The sequence below is a fragment of the Oratosquilla oratoria genome, chromosome 37 (genome assembly GCF_046742065.1).
Source record: "Oratosquilla oratoria isolate Oo_2021 chromosome 37, ASM4674206v1, whole genome shotgun sequence".
NCBI lineage: Eukaryota > Metazoa > Arthropoda > Malacostraca > Stomatopoda > Squillidae > Oratosquilla > Oratosquilla oratoria.
Window position 1 is genome coordinate 43022992 of NC_134813.1, and position 12500 is coordinate 43035491.

The window sequence follows — 12500 nt, forward strand, 5'->3', positions numbered from 1 at the left end:
CTTGTTAATGAGTGATGGACTTTTGAAATCAAAAGATCGCGCAATCAATCCCAGAATCTTATTTGCTTTGAGGTCGTTACTGATAATTACGCCGAGATCTTTTTCACTATCCACTTTTGTTAACGAATTTCCAGATAACTTGTAATCGTAATTACTGTAATTTTTACCTATGTGCATTACCTTGCATTTACTTGTGTTAAATTTCATTAGCCACTTTTCAGACCATTGCTGTAATTGATCTAAATCTTCTTGAATATCACACACACACACACACACATACCCACACACACACACACCGCGGTTCATTTATTTCTAAGCTGCTCTAGAACCTGATGGCAAGATCGATGAACGAAATTTCTCACCAGCAGTTCCCGATGTCCGGAAATGATCTGGAGAGCGTAATGCCGCGCGAATGAGCCTCGATCTCCTCCTGACATCACTAGAGGGCGGTCATCTTCCTCCTCCGGGAGACCGAGAGTCATAAAGGAGATGTGGGGAATCCGTAGAAGGATTGTCAATGACCTCACGAATGGGTCTGCAGGGCGTTAAATCACTTTGCAAAAGGTCTCACATGACACTGAAACACGGCTGCGATGTAATCTAAAGTGAAAGAAAATAGAATTTTTTTTTATCATTTTTGATAACGATCATGAAAGGGTTACAGAGGTAAACTGCCAATAATAAGGGCTGCCCATGATCAGTAATATGTAGATACATGAATAGGTAGATAATTAGATAGACAAGTATATAAATATGTACAAAAATAAATAAATGACTAGATAAATAGATAAATAAATAAACAAACAAATAAATAAATGTATGAATAAATGGATAATCAAATACATAAGGAAATAGATACATAAGTAGATATAAAACTGAGGACCACTGATTCAAAATAGTTTATCTACAACTTCCTTATTGGCACTGTGCACCCCCACCCCACACCCTCAAAAGGAGTTTTCAAAATGTGCCTGCATGCAGAGGCTGATGTCTGGGCAATACTCAGCCAAAGACGTCAAAGGTTCTAAATGACGATGAAGAAGATAGGAATCTCAAGAAGATTACATATCCATCAGCAATATATGGTTAGAATTCAAGCCCTAAGAATCACACAGACACAGACACACACACAGACACACACACGTGCGCGAGCACACACACAAACTCACACATACACACACACACACACACACACACATACACACACACGTACATACAAACACACACACACACACACACACATACACACACACGTACATACAAACACGCACACGTGCATACACACGTGCACACACGCGTGCACACACACACACACACACACACACACACACACACACACACACGTACATACAAACACACACACGTGCATACACACACACACACACACACGCACACACACACGCACACACACACACACACACACACACACACACACACGTGCATACACACACACACACACACACGCGCGCGCGCGCACACACACACACACACACACACACACACACACACACACACACACACACACACACACACACACACACACACACTAGTTCTTTAACCCTTTGCTCTGGGAAGGAGGAGGAGGAGGAGGAGGAGGATACGAGCAGAGGCAGGTTCGGTCCCTCGTGCGACTCAAGGGGAACCACGTTGAGGCAAAGAGTCGTCAGCCCGTCCGGCCGGACCCTCGTACATTCATTCGTGTCTTCTTCTACTTCTGACGGTCCACTTTATGATTACCTTACAGTTGTGGTTTAAATCTCGAGGATCACAGGAGGCAGCAGAGCAGACTCGAAGCGTCGGGATAGAAAACTAGATAGATAAGTAGAGCGCGATTGTGGCGGGAGGCCGACTACAGTTTCCAGAGAGCAGACGATCCGCGCTGTAACTCGAAGTCCGTCACGTGGGGGGGGCGTGACCTAAATAAGTGACGGCGGCGGCAGTGTCACGCGCTGTGACGTGAGAACAATCTTCTGGATGTGCTACAAGAAGCAGAGTCATGTTACGGATATGGTAGTGTCATTGTTTGTGTCCTTTCTGTGTCCTATGATAGGCGAAGTGCCCAGATGTAAGAAGTCAATGTCTTCAATGTAGGATTCATATTCACCGATATTCTATTAGCACAAGCTTGTCTATGTTATAGTACTTTCCTACATTTTAGATAGATCGATGTAAGATTCTTTCTTTATATCCCAAAGTGTGAAAATATGTGGTAGACTGCACACTAAAGCATGTACTTCACACTCAGACTTCGCTAGAGCATAAATGTACAAGTAGACTACACAATAGCTATAGTAGCACCCGTGAAGTATGGCTTTGATGTGTTAGAGTCTCATTCAGTAGTTCTTTTCAGAAACCAGTATTGCGGTTAGGTTACAATTCGCTCCAGTTTATGCGACACTGTTTGGCGACAGTATTTCGTGCGGCCTGTCGAGTCGCATAGCGGTGCAATGGTCATCAAACTTGTCTTGTAACTAATCGGATCTGAGTTCGATGACCTCCGGGCACAGGTGACTGTCATTTGTCCAGGCTGTCCGAGTATACAGGGCATAAGTGACGGCTCGTGCCGTAGTTAGGCGCCGCTTCCTGGTGTAAGCTTGCCCCCCCCCCTTTCACCAGCAAGAGAATCGAACTGCAGTTGATGAAAACTTTGTGGTGCTGCCTGCGACCTCGTCATCCTTCTGGTTCATAGAGCAGGAGGAACAAGTGTCGACCCCTTACACACACACACACACACACTCTCTCTCTCTCTCTCTCTCTCTCTCTCTCTCTCTCTCTCTCTCTCTCTCTCTCTCTCTCTCTCTCTCTCTCTCTCTCTCTCTCTCTCTCTCTCTCTCTCTCTCTCTCTCTCTCTCTCTCTCTCTCTCTCTCTCTCTCTCTCTCTCTCTCTCTCTCTCTCTCTCTCTCTCTCTCTCTCTCTCTCTCTCTCTCTCTCTCTCTCTCTCTCTCTCTCTCTCTCTCTCTCTCTCTCTCTCTCTCTCTCTCTCTCTCTCTCTCTGTCTATCTCTCTATCTATCTATCTATCTATCTATCTATCTATCTATCTATCTCTATCTCTATCTCCTCTTTTCTTTCTCCAACTCATACACACAAACACACGTACAAATAGTCACACACACAGTCACACAATGTCCTCTCCCATGGGGTGTAAAGCACTGGTTAAAACCAAATACAAAGTTTTACTCGCGAAGAGATGTGAAGAGATATTGTTGAGTCTACGAATGATCATTCTGGAGGAAAGAAGGGAGAGAGGAGACATTGACGCAAGGCATCCTTTGAACAAAGAAAACATAATTCGGCCAACATGCAACAATAAAACACGAATGTGAACTGTAAATCAAAATGTGAAAGGATGTAAACAGAACAAATTCACATATATAGTGATGGATAAGGTGAACGGTGCACCAGAAGAGGTATTATGAGTCCAGAACATGCGTGACTTCAAATTAAGATAGACAGGAAAGGAATCTGTTGGAGTAGGCATGAATTCCTCCAGCACAGGGCTTGGCTTCAGCCGATTACTGGTGTCAGTAAGAAGAAGAAAAACAAGAACAATCTCTAAAACTGGGTTGCCAGGTTAAAATGGCTGCGAGGGAAATTAAATACTGACAGTCATCTCTGCTGAGACTTTCTGATATTTGGAAAATTCCAACATTCTTCATTAAAACGACTTCCGAATATTAGAAACAGTCTCTTCAGTTTTTAGATTCCATCTCGAATATTGAAGATTTCTGTCTTCCAGGGATTCCCATCAGAGACAAATATGTGTATTATATTGTGGAAGGAAACGCATGATTCGTCGAAGTCATCGATTTAGTAAATGACTGAAGAAAGCTGATGTGCAGGTTTTTCTGAAACGTGTGTGAATGCACGTCACTCTATGCTTAATAAGAACCATCTTCCCGTTAGTGGGAGGGGTGTGTGAAATTTTCACTCCAAACCAAAATGAGTCTGCATATTTTCATCAAACATGACCGCGCACATGGCGATTTATTAATGTCATCTCCAGGATAAGAGGAGGGCGGATTTTATCTGATATACTCCCCCCCGTGAAGGGTGTTTACTTTCTACACTTCTTGTTTACATGAGACAAGATCGACCAACACTTCCTCTAACGTCTCTTGATTATCTGCCAGGTTGCTCTTGCTTCTGATTATTCTGCTGTGCACTGGAGGAGGATGGTGGTACCGGTGGAGGAACGGACCCTTCTCCAGCCCACGACGATCTCCCGCCCACAACCGGCGCCACGGGCGTCGGCGATCTCACAATTCGCGCGCCCACCGCGTCTTCCCCAACACCCCCGCCCACGGGGGCCACTCTTACTATTCGTCCCCGGGCGGACAGAACGACTACACCTTCCCCCCTGGATATGACAAAGGTGAGCCATCTCGAACGTTTGTTTTCATTATTGTATATTTTCATTTATCCATTTACATATCTATTTTTTATTCATCACGTATTTGTTTCATCTTATTTTACTTTCATTTTTTCTTTCATCACTTTATTCAGACAATTTCATGATTCGGTCGACGTTTCTCGTTATGTTATGTAACCCTGAAGCGGGAAAGATTGGACTATAGTTCACACCTTATCATCACGATATCTTGAATTAATTAAAACTTCTACAATTAGTCTTTGTAGATTGGATGAAACCTATTTCTCTGCGTGAATGATGGGTTAGAGAAAGAGTTGGTGGATTTGCTAATGGGGTCTGTTTTTATATACTATGATAAATATTTCCTTTTTTATGCGACTTATGTTAACACCAACTATCCATATGTTTCGTCACTCACAAGGGTTCTTGGGAACAGCCTTTCTTTCTGTACCCTTGTCAATCGAATCTCCAGCCTTTCTGGACGGCAAGTATTAGTTGCCTACATGCTGACTCGGTTACATCTTGGCCACATTATGCTGCCGTTAGTGTTGGCTGTCACGTGGACCTACGCCGACCCGCCGCTCAGAAAGGGTGGGTGGGGTGGTTGGGGCCTTTCAATTGACAAGTACCTAAGCCGTCCTTTGTGAGAGTCTGTGAGTCTCTCAAGATTTTTGACCTGTGATCTTTTGTGACAGTGACAAGTCCTTTTTTTTTTTTTTTTTTTTTTTTTTTTTTTACAAACACTGAAATACCACTACTCCTCAACAGATTCTTTTGTGCAAGCCACCACACTTTATTTTCTTCGTTCTCTTTGTCTTTCTATTTTGTTTTATTTTGTTTTTTTTCTCTCTCTCTGGCGGCACACTATCAAAAATTTTCGTGAATATTTTTATGAACATCTTGCGACATTCTACAAGGTTGCTCTGCGCAAGATCTTTTTGCCTCTGAAGGACTATTGGCTCTCGTGTGTTGGACCAGGGCTCTTGACCTTTCCCCCGCCAAGTAGCACCGGAGTCATAAGACCATCGATACCGAATAAAGAACGGTTATATATTAAGACAAATCCAGCACATACTGGTACTGCAATGAATGTTATCAAATGCTTCACATTATAATGGCCTTATTAAGCAGAAGCATTAACGCCACCAAAAAAAAAATACAATGATACTACACGTGCAGGAATGAAAGTTAAGTTATTCCACTGCCCACTAGGATTGGATTTGAGTCTTCTAAGTAATCCCCGGGATATTTTCATCCGGATCCCTGGGTTGCTCACGAACCCGTGTATTGGACCTCTCCTGGGCCTGGACCGGGAACCCAGTGCCAGGCCCTCGGGGTTGCAACTCTGGATGGAGGTAAGGATTCTGAGGGGTTTTTAAAACGGGGGGGGGGGCAGGGGGATGATTCTCTCCCACGTCTGCTTTGCAGAACCACCACTTGCGGGTATTATCTGCCACTGGTCACTTTTGAGAGGCACACCATGCCAAGACCTACCGATCGTTCGAGTCTTTTCAACCAAAAGTCAAGGATATTTTATGGTAAATACAATATCGCATATATCTTTTCAATTCATTATGTAAACATTCAGACATGAAATCCCTATGAACGCTATGAAACGTGGAAGAAAACAATAGAATAGAACTAAACATAAGACAACAGACTGGCGTGTTGTCTGAAAATATCAAACTAAAAATATCTGTGAAAAGACGTCTAGAAAGGTCAATCCGCCTTCTTCTTCTATCTTCTATTTCCACTTAAAACACAGTTAAGGATAGTAAATGATTCAGAGTGAAAAAAATTAAATCAGAACCAAAAGATGAATACACAAAATGTCATCGACATACCTTTCACATTCAAATCATGAGAGAGAATTCCAGATCACATTTCCCTTTCAAATAATTCTGTGTACAAATTGGAAAAAATTAAAGTTGTGATTTTTATGACTCAAAATTCTCCATTATATTACACTTATTACAAAGTACTTAGCCTAAACTAAACTTGGCGAGGTTTTTTCTTCCGTGTAGCCTAATGCGAATGTAGTTGTGGGTATGAACAATAAAGGTTAACCTGGCGTCTGACGAATTAGGTATGTTTTCCTTTAACTTGCACAGACGCACTGAAACATACTTGAGCAGCCACAGGAACGCTCTAGGCGGATCGAGCACCTCACTTTCGATCGATGGTCTTGGCTGATCAGCGTGTCCGTCCTCGCCTCTCGTGTTACCGACCGCCAAACCAATGCGGCTTCCGTGAGGGGGACGGACAGCGACGGCTATCAGGTTTCGGCACACGGGGAGGGAACCTTACCATGACAAAGTACTTGTGCGTGGAGGGTAATAACCCAAAGGCCCAAAAACGTGGCCACGGACTTTAAGAACTATTCCTGATGGCCTCTAAATTTTGCTCACGGGGATCAAATGATCCGTAGCCACTAGATCATAGTTCTCGTGATTAGTATATACATACATACATACATACATACATATACCAAAGGCTTTTTTATTTCCCTTACACGGGAGGTAGCCAAGAAACAAAGGCATAGATTAATAAATCCTGATAAGTCGGACGACCAAATGCCGCATAGCTTCAAATTCCTGCAACCTATCGTGATAAAATAAAAATCTACAATTTCCCTACTATTATCGCAAACATGTCAAATATAGCAGACAATAAACCTGCATAATTTATGAGCTTTATTTGAAATCTAGACAAGATGTTTTATTTATGTATAAACAATGGTAACAAGCTGATGCAAGATACGGCGAAGTACAGACGAGTCGGTCAAAGCTCCTAAATACCTACTAGGTCATATTAGGTCACCTGCGCCTCTCACTCAGCTCGATTGGCTGATGCCACACACCAACTCTGGCGATCCTAAATAAGGGGTATACGCCAGGAGGCGCTTAACTGTGATCAAAGCTGTCCCCTACACCCCATACTATTTAAGGTTTCTTGTAGCAGGTAACAGTCACTGCTGGGAACCAGAAAGAAGTGCGGGACTCGAACCCGCGACTTAAGGAAACGAGATCCACACGCTTCCGATACGGCGCTAGTGCACACAAGAGAAAGAATTTGTTCTTCGGGCTCGCGTGACCAACCCTCCCTAGTTTATTACCTCTCTTAAGGCGGCTTCAAGCCGAGAATCACGGGGAAGAAAAGGTTCCTACGACACAAAACTGTTCTTAACGACGAGGTAGCCAAGCCGATGTCGGGAACCATTTGACTATGATCAGCTCGGTTCGGTACTGGTGTTGGATCTCTCAAAGTTTCTGGCGTTGGGTAAATTACAACTCCTTTATTTAAATGCACACATTCACACAAACCTATATAGTGGTCTAGTGCAGGACCGGACTACCCTCTAGGTGATGAAACAACCTTCATATCTCACTGTGATGGTTTACTCCGGCTTGGTGAGGTTATACGAGTGTGTGTGTGTGCGTGTGCCAGGAAGTACACGTGGGCTTGTGTTTCTGAACCCAGTTTCGTCATAGGGGTGAGGTGCTGGAAGCATTAGAACGGGACACTGGTCTACTGCGCCTCTTATGTCCGCCGTTGCAGAAAGGGGTTGGGAAGCCGTGTAAATGGGACTTGAACAATTGCCTAAAAGCATTTCCCTGGGATGAAACTCGGGCCTCAAGCGTTTTATACAGGAACGCTAACCAATGCTTCTCCTAGACACATACATGTTGTGGACATCCAAGAGTAAGTTATCAGTTTGATCATATATATTTCTAATTCCTTTATGCCGGCAACAAACTAATGTATATTTTCTTGTTTTCTTTGTGATTTTTATCTTTATTTTTTTACCGTTCATTGCTGTGTTAGAAATGTTGGATAGCTCCAAAAGATATCCAACAAAATTACACAAGGTTGGAACCTTATGTGTAGAAAGGTCACGAGTCTTTCGAAAGGTACATGTACCAGCCACCCTTAACCATCAAGAATAAAATGAAATACTATTTAAGAACTAATACTCCACTAAAGGACATTGATCATATTCAATCAAGTACATAAATCACCCAATCAACGAGCATACACAATCTTGTGCCGTAGACACTCGGCTCAATCAATGTAGACTTGTAAAGTATACTTGTACTCCAACGTCGTTTTTGCCTTCCTGCGCATGTCAGCCGCTCGGGGGAAGAGGACTACATAGTTTTGACCTGGCATCTGAATTATTGAGGCAGATACCAAATGTCGGGGTGATATTTACCTCACGTTATATGACTCTGAAATCCCAACTGCGTTGCAACACTGGAGAGAAGGCAGGATGGAAAGGTGAATGCGCCCGTCATGGGTCCAGTGGCGAACTAGCTAAGGTGATCGTTCTTTTTTAGGTAATTTGGTTAAAGAACTCTAGAACTAAACGTTTGTAATTACAATAACACCTGTAAAAAGTCATATGTATAGAGGGAGTAAAGGAAGAAAAAAAAAGAAAAATTGTGTGTGTGTATGTACTTATATATATGTATATATATGTGTATATATATGTATATATACATATACATATATATATATATACACTGTATATATATATACTAGCCAAATTACCCGCGCGTTGCTGCGAGTTCGTGAATAATCCCTAACCTAACCATACCCCACCTAACTTTAACCTTTAACCCTAACCAAAATATTTTTTTTGGAAATTAAATATAGCTTCAAACACTCCCCCTCCCAGATGTGCGCCCCGCCCCTGGAAGGTTGGGAAACCTTAGTTTGAAAATACATGCACACACAACCACAAATATCATATGGACACATTTTTTTTTATCACAATGTGTATGTGCATGTGTGTGTGTGTGTGTGTGTGTGTGTGTGTGTGTGTGTGTGTGTGTGTGTGTGTGTGTGTGTGTGTGTGTGTGTGTGTGTGTGTGTGTGTGTGTTTGTGGATTGACACTAAATGTCTACAGCTAAAAGGTGAAGAAACCTAAAAAACCTGAAAAAAACTAAGAGAAGTTTGTGAATAATTTATTTCCGCCCGGACTGATATTAAAAAAAAATAACCAATATTTCAACAGTTGGTAAAATTATACAATAATTTTACATTTACATGCTTTCTTCTTACAAAATCGATCATGGTTTGTGGCAACGTTAATTTCACAAATATAAATAATATCTATAGACATATACAATGGTTTGTTTAATCATATTAATTCTTATGTCACAAAAATGCTACGCGAGTAAAGGGGACACTACAGTAGTGGCGTGTTAACACGCCATGAATTTTAACCCTTAACCCTAACCAAAATAATATTTCTAAATGAAGTATAGTGTGTATGTGTGATTCACCTTGGTTCACCTTGGTCTTTGGATCACGTGTTGGACTCGTTATCGACAGCTATTTCCCTCTCGGAAGAGAGCTCAGAGCTCGTATGACCGATCTATGAGTAATGCTATGACCTTACACGCACACACACACACCCAACTCCCCCCCAGGAGAGTTGGAGTGACGACTCGAAGCGCAGCGATACTGAAATAATTTCAGCCCTGGGCAGGATTCGAACCAGATATCGCCGGTACTGCCATACTGACAGTCTTGAACTTTTCCTACCGCGCCACCGAATCGCGCGCGCGCGCGCGTGTGTGTGTGTGTGTGTGTGTGTGTGTGTGTGTGTGTGTGTGTGTGTGTGTGTGTGTGTGTGTGTGTGTGTGTGTGTGTGTGTGTGTGTGTGTGTGTGTGTGTGTGTGTGTGTGTGTGTGTGTTCACTTGGTCTTTGGATCACGTGTTGGACTCGTGATCGACAGCTATTTCCCTCCTGGAAGAGAGCTCAGAGCTCGTAGGTCCGATCTATGGGTAATGCTATGACCTTTCACAAACGACCCGAAGCGCAGTGGTACCGAAATAATTTCGGCCCTGGGCAGGATTCGAAACAAGAACTGCGGGCCACAATGGTGGCAGTTCAGCGCTCTACCAACTACGCCACTGTGTGTGCGTGTGTGTGTGTGTGTGTTCGTGTATTTGTGCGTGAGTGTGTGTGTGTGTGTGTGTGTGTATGTCTGTGTCTGTGTGTGTGTGTGTGTGTGTGTGTGTGTGTGTGTGTGTGTGTGTGTGTGTGTGTGTGTGTGTGTGTGTGTGTGTGTGTGTGTGTGTGTGTGTGTGTGTGTGTGTGTGTGTGTGTGTGTGTGTGTGTGTGTGTGTTTATACATACGTTATTTTTTCTGTCCGCTGCAAGTCGATAACATTGAGGCCAGGGAGGCAGCCATCCTATCGTGCCAAGCTTAAGGCGCCCAACTAGGACGTTGGGGAACGCCAGGAGTGCCCAGGGTGAAAGGGCAGCGACGCCTTCCTCAGTCAGGGCCCTGACGGCACCACCCTCGAGCATTTCTTCTTGTCTTCTTGGCCCTCGGGAAACTCATCATCAACCTGGGTCACCATGGACCGAACTATCGAAACATTTACATAATAACTATATAAGAAAAAATAGGGTTTGATAAATTAAAAAGATACTCTGCGGTGAGGTCTGAAAGGCGTCTCATGGTGATGGATGAGCAGTGGACGAGGTCGATAAGAAGGACGTGATTTAATGTCGAACTTCCGCCTCGACCAAGAGCAAAAAAGAAAGGGACGATGAAAGGGGGACTCAGGACAGGCACTATTCTCATGTGATCAAAGAGGCAACGAAAGGTCTGCAGCCGCGACCAGCAGCAGGAGGCCAAGAGCACCACAGCCTACTGCTACAAAACAAACAAACGAAAAATGGACGAACAAAACAGATGGATGAGTAACTGAATGAAATGTTAAGACTTAAATGATAAAAGAAATGTATATATGCATACATGCATTAAAGTATACATTCAAATACGCATATACACACTCATATATACATACATTACATTCATACATACATACATACATACATACATACAAGTATACACGTATACACACATGCATACACTCATACACACATATATTACATCCATACATACATACTCACATACATTCATATATACATACAAGTATACATATATATATACACACATGCATACACTCATACATATATTACATTCATACAGACATACATACATACATACATACATACATACATACATACATACATAGATACATATATACATGCATACATACATGCATACATATATACATACATGCATACATATACGCACACATACATATATACATGCATACATACATACATACATACATACATACATACATACATACATACATACATACATGCATACATACATACATACATGTATGCATACATACATACATACATACATACATACATACATACATACATACATACCTGTACACACATACATGCATACATACATGCATACATACATACATACATACATATATAAATACATACATACATACATATACCAAGGCTTTTTCCCCCTTACTAGGGAGGTAGCCAAAAAGGAAAAGGCATAAAATCATTCACACCCGTTCCATCCCCGAAAACACCCCACACCCCTCCACCCTCCCTCCCATCTTAGCACCTCCTAGATGACGGGTCATCCCTGCACCCTGTCCATTGCCCTGGGTCAGAAGCAGTGTCGCAAGACACAGCACATCCACAGTAAGGCCGCTTCATTAAATCGGCGACCCCCCCTCTCCGTCCCCCCATATAAAGGAGAGGACGGGGAGAAATCTCTTCGGGCTGCGTCAAAATTTTGCTCACACACACTACCTCACCCCCCATCCCCCCGTCCATTCCACCTCATGCATCACAACATCTTCCATATACAACCATTCTCCATTCACCCCTGTCTTCTGTCCTCTCCCGCCCTTCCTCAACAGACATTCCCCTCTTCCCCAAAGCCCCCTTCACCCCATCCATCCATCTCATCCTAGGACGTCCCCTCATGTTCACTCCCTCCACATCTGCCTTCCATACCTCTTTTACTAGTCTTTCTTCACTCATACATACATACATACATACATACATACATACATACATACATACATACATACATACATACATACATACATACATACATACATACATACATACATACATACACATACATTCATTGTGCTGCTAAACACGATTCCCTGGCGACGTTTCGGGTTCCTCTTCAGTTGCGGACGGACATCAGAATCTGACTGAAGAAAGTTTATCGTGTATGACGTCACACCTGCGTCACATGCGACATCCAT

The 12500-nt window shown here is 42.9% G+C and overlaps 1 protein-coding gene across 1 annotated transcript in view; it reads left to right on the top strand.

Annotated features, from left to right (window-relative positions):
• Positions 1 to 12500, top strand: part of LOC143019691 (uncharacterized) — a 75666-nt gene that overhangs the window by 54842 nt on the left and 8324 nt on the right. Inside the window, exon 5 of the mRNA XM_076175650.1 lies at positions 4134 to 4375. Within this exon, the coding sequence (XP_076031765.1) occupies positions 4134 to 4375 (242 nt within the window). The remainder of the gene's footprint in view (positions 1 to 4133; positions 4376 to 12500) is intronic.